This window comes from Scyliorhinus canicula, chromosome 1 (genome assembly GCF_902713615.1).
Source record: "Scyliorhinus canicula chromosome 1, sScyCan1.1, whole genome shotgun sequence".
Classification (NCBI taxonomy): domain Eukaryota; kingdom Metazoa; phylum Chordata; class Chondrichthyes; order Carcharhiniformes; family Scyliorhinidae; genus Scyliorhinus; species Scyliorhinus canicula.
This window is the reverse complement of record NC_052146.1, coordinates 87,691,338-87,712,054: the sequence shown is the minus strand read 5'-3', so window position 1 is coordinate 87,712,054 and position 20,717 is coordinate 87,691,338. Positions and strand designations below refer to the sequence as shown.

Here is a 20,717-nt window from a genome sequence, read left to right as displayed (position 1 = left end):
CGCTGTTACCAGACTCCTAAATGTTCCTCTTATGGACTGACCTGATTACCACTATACCCCTGTATTCACCCAATGCCGGTGTCTGTGTAGTTACATTGTGTACCTTGTGTTGCCCTATTATGTACTTTATTTTCTTTTCATGTACATAATGATCTGTTGAGCTGCTCACAGAAAAATATTTTTCACTTTACCTCGGTACACGTGACAATAAACAAAATCCAAATATTTGGCGCTCCCGCTCATGGTGGTCGTTTTGTGGACTTTACGCTGGTTTGTTGCAGGAATTTTGTAGGAAAAAGGTGCAGAAGTGAGAGTAGAAGAGATTGACCCCTAGTTTATGGAGCTGCGGTCCAGAAGTGCCCGGAAAAAAGCAAATCAGTTGGTATGGGCGAGTGAGAAGCGGACAACGCGCGTAGGTATGGTGGACAGGCAGGGTCTGGCCCCGTCGACTTAGTGATCGATAGACCAGTTGGTGAGCTTCCTGAATGAGTAGTTCATCCAACAGCAGAAGGATAGTTCGGAGGACCTGTCCCGGACAGTGGACTCGATCAAGGCGGTGGTTGACCACGTGGAGACGAGACTGGGAGCCCAGGAACAGGCGATCCAGAGGTTGGAGGAGCTGGCTGGGGAGCATGAGGAAGACCCCCACCTTGATGGCAGCTGAGATTGGGCTGATGCGTGACCAGCAGAAGCAACTGCTGGAGAAAGTGGAGGACCTGGAGAACCGTTCTTGGAGGCAGAACATCCGGATCGTGGGTCTGCCGGAGGGAATCAAAGGATCGGATGTGGGTACGTATGTTGGGAAGATGATGGAGAAGCTGCTTGGAGAAGGTGCGTTTGAGCGGCCATTGGAGATGGATCGGGCCCACAGCGCACCGATTCGCAAACCCCAGGGGGGTGAGCCGCCGAGGGCAACGGTGGTGCGATTGCATCAATTCCTGGACAAGGAACGCATCATGAGGTGGGCCAGGCAGACGAGGCGATGCACGTGGGAAGGCGTCGAGATTCGGGTGCACCAAGAATTGGAAGCAGAGCTCGTAAAGAGGAGGGCGAGCTTTAATAAGGCCATGTTGGCCCTTTACAAGAAGGATGGTACGTTTGGTTTACTGTACCCGGCTCGCTTATGGGGCTGGGAGCTGTACTTTGGCTCGGTAAAGGAGGCAGCGGACTTCATGAAGGAGATTGGACTGACAGAAGGAGGACCTTAAACTTTGATTGAGGAGAACTGAACCATGCTGTGAAAAACTTTGGGTTTTTGTTGTTTGGGCTTCTTTCATTTTTTCGGTTCTGTTTGGGGTTAGGCTGTTTTATAGTGCATTGTTAAGGGACACCTGGCACTGTGTGGGTCTCTGTGTTCGGACCTTGGGAGGGAATGTTTGTTTGTTTTTACTTCTTGTCTTTGTTTTGACTGTTTGCACTAAGCGCAGGGGGAGGGGAAATCAGTGGAGGGTAGGATGCTAGGCGCCATGGTCGGGGGGTGCCAAGCTAGCTGGGCGGGCTAGTTCACGGAAGTAAAGTGGGGGGTCAGCTGAAGATCGATGTGGGGGGGGGAGCGGATTGGAGGGGGAGTATGAGTGGGGGTGTTGGGCAGGGGGGATTATACTGCTGACAGGGAGGGGTCTTTCAAAGTGGAGGAGGGTTGATGTCGGTTGTTGCCCAAGGGGGGTCAGGGAGGTGCGGGTCATGGGCCACACATTGGCCTAGGAGAGGTTATGGTTGATCGGCAGGGAAGGGCAGCGGGGTGCCCCCTGACCAGGCTGGTCACGTGGAACGGTCAGGGACTGAATGGGCCAGTCAAAAGGGCCCGTGTGTTCGCGCACTTGAGGCAACTGAAGCGGACATGGCCATGTTGCAGGAGACACATCTAAGGGTTTCTTAGGCTAGAGAAAATTAAGTTTGCCTTAAGGGGTTCATTACAGGGGTTCGCTCGGAGGTGGCAGCCGTTCATCGACTTCTTCAAGGAGAATTGACCGTCAGCAGGAGGGGGGAGGGGAAGGGGGAGGCATGGAAGTGACAAATAAGGATAGGGAATCTAATGTATGTGTAGCTAGGGCTGGGGGGGAGTTGGGTATTTTAATGTGGGTTTTTTTGTGTGTGTTGGATCTCTCTGTTGGTTAAAATTATAAAGGCCTCAATAAAATATTTTCTGAAAAAGAACTGGATGTATTATGCCGATTGGGCCGACAGGACCTCCTTGATGGCGTGGATTCACCTGTGCTGCGAGCTCTATGAGAACCCGGAGAGGTCCCCACTCAAGCACCTGGATGGACCCCGTGGGGTAAACGTTCAGGGTGACCGTCACCTTGACAGCCACCAGGAGCAGGGCCGGCTCAAGGCACCGGCAACTCGGGCAGTCGCCCGGGGCGCCATGTGCTAGGGGGCGCCAGACTCGGGTCCCGCGCATGCGCAGTTGGGCCGGTGCCAACCAGCGCATGCGCGGTGGCCGCCCTCCCCCAGGGCGGCCCCGCCCCCCCGCTCCCCCCTCGGGTCCGCCCCCCCTCGGCCCCGCCCCCCCTCTCCTCAGCCCCCCCCCTCTCCTCGCCCCCCCCCCGGCCCCTCGGCCCCCCCCCCTCGGCTTCCCCCCCTCCCCTCGGCCCCTCCCTCAGCCCCCCCCCCCCCCCGGCCCCGCCCCCCCCAAGGGCGCCGAAGTTCAGCTTGCCCGGGGCGCCAGCAACCCTAGGGCCGGCGCTGACCAGGAGTAGGTTAGCTCCCAAATACCCACACAGTGCCAGGTGTGCCATGATCTGGCAGATAGGTCGCACTGTCTCCCTGTTCAGCTGGAGTCTTCGACGACTTGCCAGTCCAGCAGGTGCTTGAATGACAGGTGCTGCCAGTACATGCAAGGCCTCAAGGGGCCTCTCATTGTCAACTCCTCCTCCACGGCCTGTTGCCGGCCAGCTCTCCATCCTGGGCGGTCGCCTCCATTTCCTCTGCTGCAGGCTCCACTGCTGCAGCTTCCTCCTCCTCGAGCAGCTCCAGCTCATACAGCCACAAGGTATCCCTCAGGGCTGCGGCGACTAGGGGGAAGGCCATCATTGTTGGTTGAATTCCAATATCCATTGTCTGGAGGGGGTGGGGTGAAAGGCTGACATGTTAGCATGGTGCGTATCCCCGTACCCAACCAGATCCACTGGGCACCATCGAGGTCTCTGGCTCTGGCGATCATCCCTGCTCCACAGCCCCTATCCTGCACATTGCCCTTGGGTGGGCTGCGTAATTCCCCCTCCCTCGATGGGTGGCACCCGGTTGGGTGGTGGGGGGCTATGGCGGAGGATGGGGAGCAGGGGTAGGGGCACCCATACTGCCTGTGTCACTCTGCAGAACCAGGGGGCCAAGGTGAGTGGTCAATGAGGTACGCAGCAAGATGGCTGCCTTAAAGGCTGCAGTGATGCCCGTCTGTGCCTGGACACAGCCCTGTCCCTTTGGGGGGGGGGGGGGGGGGTCACCCTGGCCACCCCGTCTTCTCCTGTCAACCCTCCCGGCCCTGGTAGGGCCCCCCAGCCCAGCCAGCCAGGCCAGTGTCCAACCCGGCAGCCCACAATCGGCCTCTCCACGTCCTATCGCCTACCTCATCGCCTACAATGCCAGTTTCACCATTTTTAAAACGGCAAGTGTAGCACGCTGTGGGGAATTCAGCCCATCGGAGGCGGAGGTCAGGCCCACTAATGACATGCAAACAGTGTTTACTGTATGTGTTTTCAATTCCAGATCATTGGTGTCAAATGGGGCGGGTTTACCGTCATTGGGGGCGGGCGTACATCATTGGGAGTTCCTCCCAACGTGTAGGTCAGCCTCTAACCGCATTGTGGGCGATGCCCGATCAGAGAGAAACTCAGAGATGTTTCTGGAAGGAGCGCGGTGCTTCTGGACCCCGTGCAGAGATGTAAATGGTTGTAAGTGGTGAAGTTCCCGGTTGTCTTCGTCTCAGTAGTTTCTGGCTCCAAGGTGCTGTGGACGGAGCCAGGCTGGATTTTCCGGACGTCCCACCAGAGAGTGATCCTCCGGACCCGATTCAGCGGCGGATTTTCCGGCCGGATTCGATGGTGGGAAATTGACTCCGGGGCGAGAGCGTCAAATTCCGCCCACATGACGTAATGACGGATACACCCAGTGTTGTATACAACCAGCAATTCCAGAATCTCCCAATACTGGTGAAATTGCGGAGTGGAGAGAAGAGCTAGTGACTGGAGCAGGAGCCGCAGGCTGTGTGAAGGTAAAGAAAATTCATTAATGAGTTTATTTGTTATCGTTTACAAAGTGCAGAAATTAGGAGAATTGGGGGGGGTGGGTAAAGAGACTCCTCTTGCTACAAATTGGTCACAAATACCTGTACTGCCAGTCAAGCTTTGAACAGAAAATGTCACATCTGTTGATATTTCAGCAGACCTCTCAGCAATGCCCCACTTACAAATGTGATATCATGTTGGACTCAGCATAATCCCTGTAGAGAACAAAATGTTTCGAATCTGGATGACTGTCAAAGTCTTTGACTGGAAACGTTAGCTCCCTTCTCTCCACACACATGCTGTCAGACGTGCTGCTGGTATCCAGTATTTTCTGTTTCAGATTCCAGTAGCGGCAGTAATTTGCTTTCATAAAACAATGTTAGTTAATCAGAATCAGAGGCTCGAACCACGAGCTAGTTTGGCTGACAGGGAGAATATCGGTGATATTCCGGTACCACGCAATAACATTACTGCTTGCCCATTATCAGTGACCAATACTAGGAGCCTATGCAGTCCGGACAGAAAGAAGCTCGGGAATCCCTTAGCTGCCAACATGCTGAGGTGATGTCCCCACGGTACAAAGATGTCACCATTTCTCCTGTAATTGACGCCTCTCGAACGTTAAAAAGCTTATTTTGGAATTTGTGCCAATCGGTGTGTTTAGTTGCTGGGTTAAGATTGAAAATCAGTGTCGAAAATCAACATTCTGATGGATGAAAACAGGGTCAATCCACAAAGAGGTTATTGGTGTCTTGCAAAGTGTCATACATCAGCTGATATATTGTAAACGCTGGAAATTAAAAATGGGGGTGTGGGGTGTGTTTTGTTACCTGTGTGGTAGGTAATGTGTTACTCAATCCTTAGCTAATGAAGTGGTCTTCTGAAACTCGATGAAGAAGACTCAAACTCATCCAGTAGTAACAAAAGGTTTATTGAGTAACTATAACAATAATTGCATGAGTTCTTTACTTTAACTTTGATACCAGTGATAAGGTTAACAAGATCTAACTACAGTAACTATACATAACTCCACTAGCCATCTGAACTACTCTGCTATTGCCCTGGTCACAGTGCACCCCCCCCCCCCCCCCCCCAGAGAGACAGAAACCCAATGTCATTGCCTTTTATACCCCTGTTGGTCCAGCGCTCTAGTGATCATGTGGTGGTCCTGATTACACATTAACCCCTTGTGTACATCCACATATAGAGATCACTACAGGGTGGCGGTGGAAAACTACATGTAGTCCTGGATCAGGGGTCGTGATTTGACATAGGACTCGTGACACATTGGGGTTGCATTCCTGTATCGTGTCTGGTGAATTGAGTTGCGATTGTTTCTTCAGCCAAATCATTTGACAAAGGCATTCTGGGTAATTCCAAGGAGCATTTGGGATTGATTTAACTTCAAGCTGCTTCTCAATTCCTTTTTCATTCACCCAACATCGAACCCTCCCTTTGATCTTCTGTTCATTGTATTCTCTTATGTTGACAGGTGCCGGGAGTAGGAGATTAAAGTATTATGAAAAGTATTTTGAGAAATCTGCTTGCTGTTTTGCTCCTGATTGGAATCAGTTCAGCTGTTGGTAAGACTTTCAATTAAACTGTTGTCTTATACACATTTTGGTAAATAACCTGTAAATCCTTTTCACCAATTAGCGGTTGGGCACAAATTGATATGTTTTGTTTGTAATTCTCGTTCCTTTTAATGGGTATTTCCAACATCGATATGTTTGTACGTTGAGTGGAAAAGTACCAAGATATTTTGAGAACTAACAGCCTGGCCTGTTCTGCAGTTTTCTGATTATGTTGTGGTTTAAATTGAAGTTAGTATTTTGATGCCAATTTTGAGGCGAGGGAAGTTATGTCGGGCAGCAGCTGAGCATTTTCCATTTCAACTTGAATAAAAATGAAAATCGCTTATTGTCACAAGTAGGCTTCAAATGAAGTTACTGTGAAAAGCCCCTAGTCGCCACATTCCGACGCCTGTTCGGGGAGGCTGGTATGGGAATTGAACCGTGCTGCTGGCCTTGTTCTGCTTTACTAGCCAGCTGTTTAGCCCACTGTGCTAAACCAGCCCCTAACATTACAGTTGCTGAATATCTGCAGAACTTGAGGAATATAACAGAGTCCACATTTCAGGCCCAGTGACCTTTCATCAGAACTCGACCTGAACTTAGATGCTGGCTGACTTGTTGAGCATTTCCAACACCAATCCATCAATCCTGTCAGGATAGAGCACTTTGTTAGGGTAGAATGAAGCTGTCGGCCCAATGATGGGCCTCCAGTGAAATCTCACAAAAGGGTCTCTTACTCCTAGACCGCTGACTCATTTCCTCCCAGGATCTTAGTCAGCCAGTGAGGCTCTCTGAGTGAGATTGCCAATTTAGGGGCAGCTTTGTATTCTGTGCTCATGGTCAGTGGGAGCTCAAATCAAACTGTCCATGCAAATAAACCTGGATTAGATTCATCCCTGTGTCCCAGTATTGAAAGACCAGTGCTTAACCAATTGTCCAATACAATCCCTCTGTACCAGGCATTTAACTAATATTTGTGTTTTCCTCAAAGCTGTCAGTTAGGGTTAGAGGTGTAGCTTTACAGTTCAGGACGCATACATGGTTACTGTGTTCAGATTTATTTAATTTATTTATGTTTGGGCTTTCGGTACTCGAGATGTTGTATGGGTTGAAATTGGTTATTCGTCTTTATCTTGTCCTCTCTCACCGTTCCATAATTTTAATATCGTCATAACTCCTTAAAAGTTTCTCTGCTTCTGCATAACTCTTTGGTGAACAGAGATCTCGGTTTGACAACAGACGCCCACACAAGTAGATACCAGATTTGTTGCACAGTCGATGCTCAACAAGCTCATGTAAATTTGGTCCCTCCTGAATTGGGGGACCAGTGCCCACTGGCTTTTATAGGTTTAAAAAGACAGATTTTTGGTCCTGACCTGATTGCTGCAGAATGTCCCCCCCCCCCCCCCCCCCCCCACCCCCCAAGTAGTACAATTTAGTATCACGGTACTTTGGCTCTTGTGTGAGAGGCAATGTTCAGTTGAGCTGCTTGAGTGGGTGAGACAGTACACCAGGAAACATCAACCCATCCAGAGAGGGGAGAAAATACAGAGGAGGTGATAACTTAGTTTTATATTTGGTATGTGTTCAAGGATAAATCTTCTCATAATAACCATCCTTTAATGCAAAAGCTTTACAGTAGATCTCCTCTTCGTATGCTGGTGTTACTGATCTATTCTTTTTCTTCACAGCTGAATTTAGGGTCCATACGTCAAAGACACCAGTGACAGCTATCTACGGCCAGTACACGGTGCTGAGGTGTAGCTTTACAGTTCAGGACGCATCATCACTTGAAGGACTGGTCATCAATTGGCTGCGCGTTGAGACAGAGGAAGTTGTTTATAGTTATTATTATGGAAAAGAGCAACTGAGTCACCAAAGCTCTCGGTATTCTGGGAGGACAAGCTTGTTCCTGGAGGAATTAAAACACGGGAATGCCTCAATGAAGCTGGAACGAGGGAGAGCAGAGGATGCTGGACAATACAAATGCTTTGTCAGTAATATAAAAGGAAGTGACCAGGACACACTCTCACTAATATTTGCTGGTACTTACTTATTTCTGTGTTCTTTTTTGTTGTCAGTGCTGTAAATTAAAATCATACTTCTTAGCCACCTGCAATGATCCAGTGAGTCTAACTGTTGAGGGTCTGCAGCAAACAGTACAGACCAGGTGGGATCAGCTCATCTCTGCTCCAACAATGTCAGTGGTGTATTTGCTGACCTTGCCACATCTCAATTAGGATGGTGTAATGTAATAATATAATCTTTATTTTCACAAGTTGACTTACATTAACACTGCAATGAAGTTACTGTGAAAATCTCCTAGTCGCCACATTCCAGCGCCTGCTCGGGTACACAGGGAGAGAAGTCAGAATGCCCAATTCACCTAACAGCATTTTTTCGGGACTTGTGGGAGGAAACCGGAGCACTCGGAGGAAACCCACAGAGACGCGGGAAGAACGTGCAGACTGCGCATTGACAGTGACCCAAGTGTGAATCAAACCTGGGACCGTGGAGCTGTGAAGCAACAGTGCTAACCACTGAGGGCCTGGTTAGCACTGCTGCTTCAAAGCAACAGGGACCCGGGTTCAATTCTGGCCTGGGGTGAGTGTGTGGAGTTTGTACGTTCTCCCCGTGTCTGCATGGGATTCCTCCGGGTGCTCTGGTTTCCTCCCACACTCCAACGGGGTGCAGGTTAGATGGATTGGCCACGCTAAATTGCCCTTCGTGTTCAGGGATGTGCAGGTTCGCTAGGGTTACAGGGATTGCCCGGAGGAGTGGATATGGGTTGGATACTCTTTCGGAGCGGCAGTGCAGACTCAATGGGACGAATGGCCTCCTTTTGTACTGTAGGGATTCTGAAGCCCTACGCCCTGGAGTGATTACCCACTCCAATTGGTCCGCCAAGCCAGGTGACTCTCTTCTGCTGTATTGCTCTTAAAGGCACAATCGCCACAGATGGTCAATCCTATTGGCTGTTCTCCAACCTGCTGGGTTATGTGGCCGGCTACAGGTTTAAGCTGAAATGTGACAGCTTCATGGGTGGAAAAACCCCTAAAATTTATTATTAAGGGTTAGGTATGAATAGTGATGATTTAAACTAATACCGAGCATAGCACTAGTTTCCTCAGCAAAGAGTCAAACTCTTACAGGGGCAAGAGGAGAAGAGGAGGGACAAATGGCAGGGAAAGGGAGAGGAAATATGTGCTTCAATTTGTGTTCTAAATCTCATGAAAGGATTTCAGTAAAATTTGGTGAATCTTGTTGATTTAGTTATCAGGTCCTATTTGCTAAAGCTCCTTTACATTTTCCCATCTGCTGTACTGATTAAACTGTGTTGGAAACTGAGTTTAGAAGCTGCCAATTCAGGGTAGGAAGATGGTATCCCGAGACACTCTGGAGTAGTTATGAAATTACAAGTTAATTTTTGTGCCCATCTGTTTAAAATTGTTTCTGAGGAACTTTATAAAACAGCACTCCTCGGCCACTAACTCAGAGGCTCCACGTTTTCAAGAAGATCGAACTGTTACATTAACGCAGCCTCTGTGGACGTGATATGTGGACGTGTGGGGCAGCACGGTAGCATTGTGGATAGCACAATCGCTTCACAGCTCCAGGGTCCCAGGTTCGATTCCGGCTTGGGTCACTGTCTGTGCGGAGTCTGCACATCCTCCCCGTGTGTGCATGGGTTTCCTCCGGGTGCTCCGGTTTCCTCCCACAGTCCAAAGATGTGCAGGTTAGGTGGATTGGCCATGATAAATTGCCCTTAGTGTCCAAAATTGCCCTTAGTGTTGGGTGGGGTTACTGGGTTATGGGGATAGGGTGGAGGTGTTGACCTTGGGTAGGGTGCTCTTTCCAGGAGCCGGTGCAGACTCGATGGGCCGAATGGCCTCCTTCTGCACTGAAAATTCTATGTAAATATGCAGCAGTTATGGAGCATTTCTTCTGCTGGGTGATGGTACCACATGACAACTCATTTAGTTTAACACGTGTAGCTGTTTTTAACCCAGTTCAGCTATTTCTTAATGATCTTCATTGGCAATCTAAACAGCTGGACAGTACGCTACTCAATCCTGAATCTTTAACAGCAGCTGGCTGGGTTTTGTAGCACTTTACACGTCATATCTAGATTATTTGTTTACAATATTTTAAGTATCTTTACAAATTGATCGCTGTAATGATAATAACTGCTACTGGTCTGTTTGTACTTGCCATTGTTTTTGAACATTTTAAAGCTTTTTATAGCTTTATTCAATTACTGTAATTAATTAACTGTAATAAGTTGGCATTATGTTTGTCAATTTTCTTTCTTGTTCCTGACGACTTGTTTGCATTTACTCTCCAGCATTTTACAAGGAACCTGACTTTTTTATTCAACTAAGACCCTCTGGGACAGTGTTCAAATTTGAAACCCAAGGTTATCCTAAGGCTTCTGTTACCTGGTACAATGAAGAAAATGAGGATATTTCTCCATTGTCTGAGACTTTATACCAAAAAAGTGGAGATGGCCTCTACTCTCTGCAGAGTATTCTGGAAATTGGTGATGCCAATAGAAGCTCTAACTACACATTTAGATTAAGGAATGATATGCTACACCAATCAGTTTCTCGAACATTTGGCCTTTTGAAAGGTAGGTTATCTTGTATATCCTGCACCGTCAGTGCTCAGGACCCCCATAGTCTTGAACCAGAATGCTGAATCGCACATCTTGAACTCTGAATATTTGGGTGAAGTGAAGTGAATTGTGCCAGTTACAGATAGCCAGTGGGGCTTTCTCAGTCCGTGGGTGACAGTTTTGATTCCTGGATACAGAAGCTGCCATTGGCCACCTTGTAGACCATAACTCTAATTTCAGTTCTTCAGAGCTATTTTTGATCGACATGGTGTTTCTGTTTCAGAAGCCTGAACAGCTGCACAATGGGTGGTACTTGATTTATTGATGTTCTTCAGCTCATTATTTTCCAAGATCAAAAAAGGAACAGTTCCATGCTTGGGCTTCTAGATTGTGACAAACATGTTTATTTTAAATACCATTTAGCCCTCCAGTTGTGAATTGATTATGGCAACTGTATTTGTTTTTTTCCACTTTAGTATTTTCCTTTCATACTGGGATACAAGTGAAACAGTCTCTATCTCTCTCTCTCTGCTCTCTTGTATCTTCCACCCTATATAAACTTCAGCTCTTCCAAAATCCTTACCCTATCCTGCTTTAAAATGCACCAACTCATCTTGTCCTCACTGGCTCTTGTCACCACAGCACCTCAAATTTAAAATTCCCATTCTTGTTTTCAGTCCCATTTGTGGCCTTGTCCCCCTTTATCTCTCTGACCTTCCCTCACTCGCCAACCCTCTGAGGACTCTGCTTTACTCCTAACCTGCTTACTGGCATTTTCCTACCACTGTCTGCCAGCAGAACCCCCCCCCCCCCCCCCCCCCAACCATTCTCCCCGATCCCTTCTCCTTTAAAACCTCCCTTTAAAATGTCTTTGATTAGTTGTCTGCCATGCTTTCCCCAACAACATCTCTCTTGGCAATATCAGCCATGCATCAGTGGTAGAAGATTGTGTGTTGAAGACCCCCTTCCACTCCAAAGAATTCAGAACCAAATCTTGGTTGAGAGTCCAGTGCTGTAACCCTGTCACCTGTTCCCCACTCCACCGAATGTTTTATCAAGTGGATGTTAAAAATATTGTGAATGACAGCTGGGGAATTATCCCCCGTGTCCATCAACCACCACTTGTGGGATCTTGCTGTGCAATCGTTGGCTGCTGCTGTCCCTACATTTCAAGAATGACCAGAAGTTCAACTGCTTCACTGGATGTAAAGAGCTTTGAAATCATGAATGGCATGATATAAGTGCAAGTCTTTTTTGGAATAGTCAATTTTATATTTGCTGATTTATGCTAACCTGAAGCGCTTTTGGATGTTTTTCAACATCAACGATGTTGTTGGGTGGGATTCTCTGTGGCGGGAGTCAACGTGCCATTCGCTGGTGGCGGTAATCTCTGCTCCCACTGCTGTCAATGGGAATTCCCATTGAAACCACCCATGCCTCGAGGAAACCCATGGGTGGGGGGTGTGTTGCCGGTGGGACCGGATAAACACACTGCCAGCGGACCGCCAGCAAATTCCGGCCAACTTATAAACATGTTGGTCTAATCCTGAATCACTACACTATCCAGTGTAAAAACAATCCTAAAAGTGTAACTGGCTTTAAGGATCTAATTTATAGTTGCTATGTATTTTTTAAAATTCATTTTATTGGCATTTTCAACATTTATGTACATTGATGTTTGTGTTTATTTATTGTACAGTGTAAAGAAGAAAGGCTTTTGTCTTGCATTACTTTATTTACAGATTGCTGCCATCTAATTCAGCTTGTCCTCTCTCCTCCCCGCCCACACCCCAGCTATCCTCTCTCTCCTCCCCGCCCACACCCGAGCTATCCTCTCTCTCCTCCCCGCCCACACCCCAGCTATCCTCTCTCTCCTCCCCGCCCACACCCGAGCTATCCTCTCTTTCCTCCGCCCACACCCCAGCTATCCTCTCTCTCCTCCCCGCCCACACCCCAGCTATCCTCCCTGGTCGGTCAGCGGGTGTGCTCCCCCTTCTCCTTGTCTGAGATGGACAAAGAGGGACAGACTCTCTGCCTTCTGTCCCCGCCCTCCTCCCTGAGTTGTGCGTCCCTGGCGTTCCTCCTTGTCTTTTGTTTTTTCCCTCTCTACGCCTTCTAGTTCCCCCTCCACTGGCTGCTGCTGGCCTCAAACAAGTTCTGGAACAAACCTACAAATTGCCCCCATGCAGTAAGGAAGCCTTCCTGCGACTCTCGGATGGCGTACTTAATCTTCTCCAGGTGGAGAAATTCCGAGAGGTCAGCGAGCCAGTCTGCAGCTGTGGGCGGTGTTGCCGATCGCCAGCCAAGCAGGATTCTCTGGCGTGTGATTAGGGAAGCGAAAGCAAGGGCGTTGGCCCCCTTCCCCATGTGTAACTCTGGCTGCGTTGATACCCCAAAGATTACCACATTTGGGCAGGGCTTCACCCTCACCCTCACCCCCACAACCTCCCATAACAGCCTCCCCGAACAGGCGCCGGAATGTGGCGACTAGGGGCTTTTCACAGTAACTTCATTTGAAGCCTACTCGTGACAATAAGCGATTTTCATTTCATTTCACCTTGGACATTGCCTTGGAGAAGACTGTCCAGAAACCAGCAAGTTTGGGTCAAGCCCAGAATATGTGGGTGTGGTTGGCCGGGCCCGTCTGGCACCGTTCACATTTATCCTTCACCTCCGGGAAGAACCTGTTCATTCGGGTTCTGGTCAGGTGTGCTCTGTGCACCATTTTGAGCTGCATGAAGCTAAGCCTTGTGCAGGAGGAGGTGGAGTTGACCCTGCTCAGTGCTTCGCTCCAGAGTCCCCATCCCACTTCTGTCCCCATTTCCGTCTGGTCTCTTCCACTGGTGTTCGGGCTGAGTCCTGCAGCTGTCTGTATATTTTCCCACAGAACCCCTCCTCCTTACTGTCAGTGGTCATCAGGTCTTCTAATAGTGTAGACTCCGGGACCAGGGTATCCTGCTGTCTCTTTGCGGAGGAAGCGTTTGATTTGCAGGTGTCTCATTTCCTGTCCAGTCAGCAATTCCCATTCCTCCGTCAGTTCATCCAGTGTCACTAGTCTGTGACCTACGTAGAGGTCCCTAACCGTCAGTGTTCCCCCATCCTGTCTCCATTTCTTAAAGGTGGTGTCTAGCATGGCTGTGGGGAATCTGTGGTTACCGCAGATGGGCCCAAGGGGTCTTCTTGGTCAGCCCGAAGTGTTGTCTTAGTTGGCCCCACGTTTCAGTGTGGCCGCTACCACTGGGCTTGATGTGTATTTCGCCGATGGGGGTGCTGTTGTGGTCATGGTCTGGAGGGTTGTTCCCTTGCAGGAGGCATCCTCCATCCACACCGACTCCGAGTTGGGTTTGTGCACCCATCCCCTCACTCTTTCCGCTGTTGCTGCCCAGTGGTAATATTGCAGGTTTGGCAGTGCCAGGCCTCCCTTAATTTTCCTCCTTTGCAGTCTTGATGTGGGGACTCTCGGATTCTTCCCCCCCCCCCCCCCCCCCCCCCCCCCCCCACCCTTCCCCACACAAATGCCATAATTAAGCTATCTAAGTTCTAAAAGAATGCCTTGGGGATTAAGATCGGTCTGGACCTGAACAGAAAGTGTCGGGTGCACGTTCATTTTGACCATCTGCACTCTACTTGCCAGGGAGAGTGGGAGTGCGCCCCACCTCCGTAGGTCCTTTTTTACTTCCTCCACCAGGCTGATCAGTTTCCACTTGTGGATCTGTTTTGGGCTATTTTGAACTGGAGTTCTCGAGGGCTGTCCCTCCCCGTTTGGGTTCACTGGGAATGCCTCACTTTTTCACAGGTTGAGTTTGTAACCTGAGAAGATTCCGAACTCTCCTAGGATCCGCATGATTGCCTTCAGCCCTTCCTGTGGCTTTGAGACGTACAGGAGCAGGTCATCTGCATAGAGTGAGACTCTGTGCTCTGTCTCCTCTTTGGATAGCCTTTCAGTTTTTCGCACTCCTTAGGGCTACCGTAAACAGGAGCGGGGTCAATGGGCAGCCTTGCTTTCTGCTTCTTTGTAGCTGGAAGTATTCAGAGCTGGTGGTGTTAGTTCGGATGCTCGCTTTGGGAGTGTTGTACAGGAGTCTCACCTAGGTGGTGAATCCCGCTCCTAGCCCAAACCGTTCCAGTACCTTGAGGAGGTACTTCCGTCGACTCTGTCAAAGGCTTTTTCAGCGTTCAGGGAGACAATCTCTGGTGTTCTCTCCCCAGCGCGGGTCATTATTACGTTCATCAGCCGCCTGATGTTAGCAATGTGTTGCCTACCCTTGACAAAGCCCGTTTGGTCTGCAGCGACCATCTCCAGTACGGAGTTCTTCAGACTTTTAGCCAGGACCTTTTGCAAGTATTTTTGCATCCACATTCAGCAGTGAAATGGGTCAGTATGATCCACATTCGGGTCTTTGTCTTTTTTGGGTATTTCCAGTCCGTTTAGAAACTGTTTCATCCCCATTGGGGGGCTCGGAGGTGTAAAGCCCTCGTTAGAAGGTCTCAAATGCTTGATTGCCCTCTTTTGGTTTCGCCACCAGTCTGCCTCTGTTGTCCCTCACCTGTGCTATTTCCCTCGTGGCTGCCTGCTTTCTCAGCTGGTGAGCCAGTAGGCGGCCAGCCTTTTCTCCGTGTTCGTAGAAGGTCTCCCATGTCTGGCGGAGTTTGTACACTGCTTTCCTGGTGGATAGCAGGTTAAAGTCTATTTGTAGCGTTTTCCTCTCCGCCAACATGTCTACGGTCGGGGCCTCGAAGTACTTTCGGTCCACCTCCAAGATGGCAGAGCACAGAGTCTCACTCTATGCAGATGACCTGCTCCTGTACGTCTCAAAGCCACAGGAAGGGCTGAAGGCAATCATGCGGATCCTAGGAGAGTTCGGAATCTTCTCAGGTTACAAACTCAACCTGTGAAAAAGTCTATCAGCTGTGGCCTGGCCTCCCTGTCTTCCCTATCTTCCCTATCTCTACATGTCTTGTAGGCTATAATTTCCCCTCTGATCACAGCCTTCAGTGCCTCCCAGAACGTGGAAGGTGAGACTTCCCCGTTCCGGTTGTTAGTCACGTAGTCGCCTATGATGTTTTCTGGCAGAAGGCCTTGTCGGCCAGGAGGTCTGTGTCCAGCCTCCATGTGGGGCGCTGGGCATGGCCCGTCTCCAATCACACGTCCGCATAGTGCGGAGCGTGGTCGGAGATGACTATCACGGATTACTCCGCTCCTATAATTCCTGGAAGCACCGATTTCCCCACTGCAAAGAAGTGTATATCTTGTGCACTTGGGGAAAAAAACGAGAATTATTTTTCTCTTGAGTATAGGAACTTCTATGGGTCCACCACCCCCATCTGCTCCATAAATGCTCCCAGTTCCTTAGCTATGCCCATCTTTCTTTCCCCGTTCTGGGGCTCGATCGGTCAGTAAGTGGGTCCTGTACACAGTTGAAGACGCTCCCCATAATCAGTTGGTGTGTGTCAGTTTTCGCGATTTCCGCCATGGTCTTTTTTATAAAGTCTGTCTCGCCCCAGTTGGGGCATAGGCATTTACCAGGACTACTGGTGCCCCGTCTAGGACACTGCTAACCATGATGTACCGTCCCCCTGGGTCTGTAACCGTCCTGGTCTTAATAAATCTCGTCCTCTTGCTGATCAATCTCCCCTAGCCTTCGTCCATATCATGAATAGTACGTTTGTCTCACCCAGACCTTCCTTACCAGTAATCTATCCTTCTCCTGTAGGTAGATTTTGTCAGTCTTCAGGCTTCTCAGGTAGGTGAAGACTCTGGATCTTTTCACTGGGCCGTTAAGTTCCCTTACATTTCAGGTGACTGTCCTGGTGGGAGGTTTTTGTCCTCCTGTTCCTGTGGGATCAACCATACTTACCTGTTTGATGAGCCCCTGTACTCTGGGGTCTCCCTTTGTTAGGGGGCCTTTCACAATGGCTGCGGTCGCCGTTCTCCCCATGAGGTTGGGCCCCTGTGCTCCGGGGTTTCCCTTTGTCCAGGGGATGCCCAACATGGCTGCCAACTATGTGTACGCCATGTGGGTGTGCCCCTGCACTCTGGGGTCTCCCTTTGTTTAGGGACCCTCCAAAGTGGTCTGCTTGCGGCGCCATCTTGATTCCTCAGCTTGCTCTATGCCTGCTGAAGCCTGTGCCTTTCTTGTTGCCAACCCTTTCCTATCTTTTGGCCCCTTTTCTGTTCTGTGAGTCTCCCCTTCCTCTTCCTGTCGCCTCCCCTGCCTTTCCCTCCCCTGTATACATCCCCCTTTCTGTTTTTCCCCCCCACCCTTGGCTAGGCGCTCCCTCTTTACGCCGCGGCCCCCTTTACTACTCGTCAACCTGTGCTAGCCCACCCCCGCTAGTACGGTGGCTCCCCTCCCTGCGCTGATCCCGTCCTGTCTCTGATCTGTCTGCCTGTCTCCTTTTCCTTCCTGACCCCCTCACCTGTTTCTCCTCTCCTTGCTTCCCTCTTGCTGTCCTCCTACTTGAGTCCGAAAATGAGGCAGCACAGTCCCGCACAAACAGAGTCCATACAACAGGTCTTGGTCCCGTTTCGTCCTCCACTTCCTGTCTTTTTCCCCACTGCCCTCATTATTGCCGTGTTTGTTCCTTCTCTAGATTGTTGGTTCACACAAACTCTCCGGCCTCCGCTGGGGTGCTGAAGTAATATTCTTTTCCTTTGTAAGTTACCCAGAGTCTGGCTGGAAACAACGTTCTGAACCTCACCCCACCTTTTGTAGAGTGACGATTTCATCTTATTAAATTCGGTCCTTTTCTCTCCGAGGTCTGCCCCAATGTCCTGATAGACTCTTATTCTGTGACCTTCTCACGAGCACAATTTCATCTGTCAGGCCCACCTCAGGATCTTTTCCCGCTCCTGGTACTGGTGCAGCTTGACAATGATCGCACTCGACTGCTTCCCAGTCTTGGGTTTTGGCCGGAGCGACCTGTGGGCCCTGTCGAGTTCTGGGGGGTTTGGGAAGCTGTTACTCCTGATGAAGTTGCCCAGCATGTGGGCGATGTAGTCCTTTGGGCCCCTTCCCTCCACCCCCTCTGGCAGACCCACAATATGGACGTTCTGTCGCCTGGACCTGTTATCCTGGTCCTCTACCTTTCCCCTCCGGTTGCCTTGGGCCACCATCAACCTCTTCACTCGGTCTCCAGAGCCACGCTCCTATCACTGGTCAGTTGCCGCCCTTTCCAGGTCAAGGATCGTCCTTTCCTGAGCTTCCACCTTCTTTCCCAGTCCATCTATTATGCGCTGGAGGGCGGCAATCGCTTCCATCACCACCTCTTTCATCATCACCTGGAGTTCCATTTTGATTGCCTCCCTCATGGCAATCAGTTCTTCTTTTAGGAATGTCTGCCATCCCTCCTCCGGTGTAGTGGGGGAGCGTCGCTGCCTGTTCATGCTCCTCCGTTCGGGTCACCGTTTGCCCCCTCTCTTGTTTCGCCGGGGCCTCAGCCTCGTCTCATGAGTCCGCTGGTCGGTCTGCTCGTTGCTCCTGCCCCTTGCTGCTGCTTCTGCCTTCTCGCTGCTCCTGCCCCTTGCTGCTGCTTCTGCCTTCTCGCTAGCCCTTTGAACCACCGTTTTCTGGCATCTTCTCTTTTGCCTCTTTGCTGCTAATGCCTTTTTTGACTTTTTGAGCCAAGAATCATGGAAAAAGTCGTTATTTTTGGGTCTGATTGGGAGGAGAGCCAGAGCAGATGTACGTCCGCTCAGCACATCACCGTAACTGGAAGTCCCATATTGCTCTATATTAATAATAATCTGTGTTTGTGTCACAAATAAGTTTATATTAACACTGCAATGAAGTCACTATGAAAATCCCCTAGTTACCACACTACGGCGCTTGTTCGGGTACACTGAGGGAGAATTCCGAATGTCCAATTCACCTAACAGAATGTCTTTCGGGACTTACCGGAGTACCCGGAGGAATCCCACGCAGACATAGTGAGAACATACAGACTCCGCACAGACAGTGACCCAAGCCGGGAATTGAACTTGGGTCCCTGGCGCTGTAAATAAACAGTGCTAACCACTGTGCTACCGTGCTGGCCCAAAATATATGCCAGGAGAGCTTCAGGACAAGTTCAAAGCTCCCTATCGGAGAATTGAACCCTGGTCTCTCACATGACAGTTGGGGATACGAACCACTATACTGATGAGGAAATTATAATCTATTTTTTATTAAATTTAGAATTCCCAATTAGTTCTTTCCAATTAAGGGGCAATGTAACATGGCCAATCCAACTACCCTGCACATCTTTGGGTTATGTGGGTGAAACCCACGCAAACACGGGGGGAATGTGCAAACTCCACACGGACAGTGACCCAGTGCCGGGATCGAACCTGGGACCGCAGTGCCGTGAGGCTACAGGGCTATCCCAGTGTTATTAAATTTTTAATCTATGAGCAAAGAAAACCAAACTAACACTGAAACTACCGCCTTAATTAATAACAGTTATTTTCCCTTTTTTACAGAACTGAAACCTTATGAAACGCAGACAAGAAATCGATGGTTATTTGCAGTCCCTCTCCTTATCGTTGAATTTTTAATCATTTTAATTCTCGTGAGAGTTGTGTACCAGAGACAATCTCATCCGATAATTAGAGAAACACAAAATGGATGCCACGATTGTTGATGGATCATTCAAGAAAATGTGTGTTATTAGAGTGCGGTAGTATGACTAGAGGTACTACGGTACCTCAGTGGCGTGCAGAGGTCTGGTGATGCCCGGGGCAAATCGTGATTGTATGCCCCAAAGACTCAAGTATAAGGCCTAATATACTGAGAAATATTATGAGAAAGGAAAACATTTTGAATATATAAACACAGATGAAACATGAAATAAACGCTTTATTCGATTTTAATATAAATCAATCAAATTTATTAAGTTCTTTTCCCCAAATGATACCTCCTGTCACAAAACACCTGAACTACTTCACTTTTTACATCAGCTGTGAGAAATTCTTTTTCAATGCTTATTAAAGCCAGGTTGGTCAGTCGCTCCTGTGACATAGAAGACCTCAGATATGTTTTTATTAATTTCAGTTTTGAAAATGACCTTTCACAGCTTGCGACTGAAAATGCGATTGTAAGCAGTAATCTGTATGAAACACACAGCGTCGGAAAGACATCCCTCCCATACTGCAGTAAAGACTCCAGAGCATCTTTAGGATCAGGGGGAACTCTATTCCCTCCAGCTCGAAGGAGCATCACAAAATCAATAATTTTGTCATATAACTGAATTGCAACCACATCATTGTCATAATAATTTGCAAAGTCTGAACATTCCTTTTTTAATTTCTCTCTTTCTTGTTCATCTTCAATCACTCCTGAATTCAAGTTCAGAAGAAAAGAAAATCGGTCACTGAGTCTTTGAAGACGGACACTGCGGTCTTCAATTTCAGTTTTTAATCTGTTCACAATCTCAACCATTACTCTATTAATTTCTTCTTGTGCCATCAGTCCACTATCTCTTGCTGACTCTCCAGGCATTATTATTCTTCTCCTTGTTCGTGCAATTGGTATTCCCCAATTTTGACAATATCCATTGGCTAAATCTATTGCATTGTGGATAATTTCGTCATTCTTCAAATTCAAGATATGAATAAGTCCACTCAAATCACAAGAAGCTTCATGGAACCCCATTTTCGGATCCTGCAAACGTTTTGAGACTTTATCCACTGATGATAAAACTGAGTACCAAAAATGTAATAAAGCTATAAACGGGAACTGTTGAATAGAGTTCAGTAGCGATCCTGCATCAGATTTAGTTTCCCTTGAAAATTCTCCTTCCAGCAGGTGTTGAAGGCTTGCAATAACGTTGTCACACTCTTCGTGGATTACTTGCACAGCATCATGGCTGGAAGTCCATCTTGTGTCACACTGTCTTTTCAGAGTCCGAGTGACAAATGATTTTAACACTTCCCAACGAGAAGTAGATGAAGAAAAAAAAGTAGAGTTTTTCTAGAATGCCAAAAAATGTAACAACAGGTTGCACCTCACTTGCATGGACACAGGACAAATTGAGGCTGTGGTTCTCGCAGTTCACAAACACAGCTTTTGGGTTAACTTCAAGAATTTTTTGTTGAACACCTCCTCTCACTCCAGCCATAACTGCTGCGTTATCATATGCTTGACCACGACAGTCATTCATGGAAATTTTGTCTTCTTCCAATTTTTCCTGAATTTTATTTACCAGGCTGACTGCATCTTTCTTGTTGACTTGAAAAAATCCCAGAAATGCCTCCTTTATTTCTACTTTTCTGTTTTCATCAATATGAACGTAACGCAGAATTTCAGAAACCTGATCTTCATG

The 20,717-nt window shown here is 48.6% G+C and overlaps 1 protein-coding gene across 1 annotated transcript; it reads left to right on the top strand.

The window, feature by feature from the left end:
• Positions 1–3,786: 3,786 nt before the first annotated feature.
• On the top strand, positions 3,787–19,191 carry LOC119964851 (CD276 antigen-like). Its single transcript, XM_038794911.1, has 5 exons — positions 3,787–4,213; positions 5,719–5,809; positions 7,492–7,845; positions 10,146–10,430; positions 18,877–19,191. The coding sequence occupies exons 2-5, from the start codon at positions 5,746–5,748 to the stop codon at positions 19,035–19,037; spliced, it is 864 nt and encodes a 287-aa protein (XP_038650839.1). The 5' UTR covers positions 3,787–4,213; positions 5,719–5,745; the 3' UTR covers positions 19,038–19,191.
• The last annotated feature ends 1,526 nt before the right edge of the window (positions 19,192–20,717 follow it).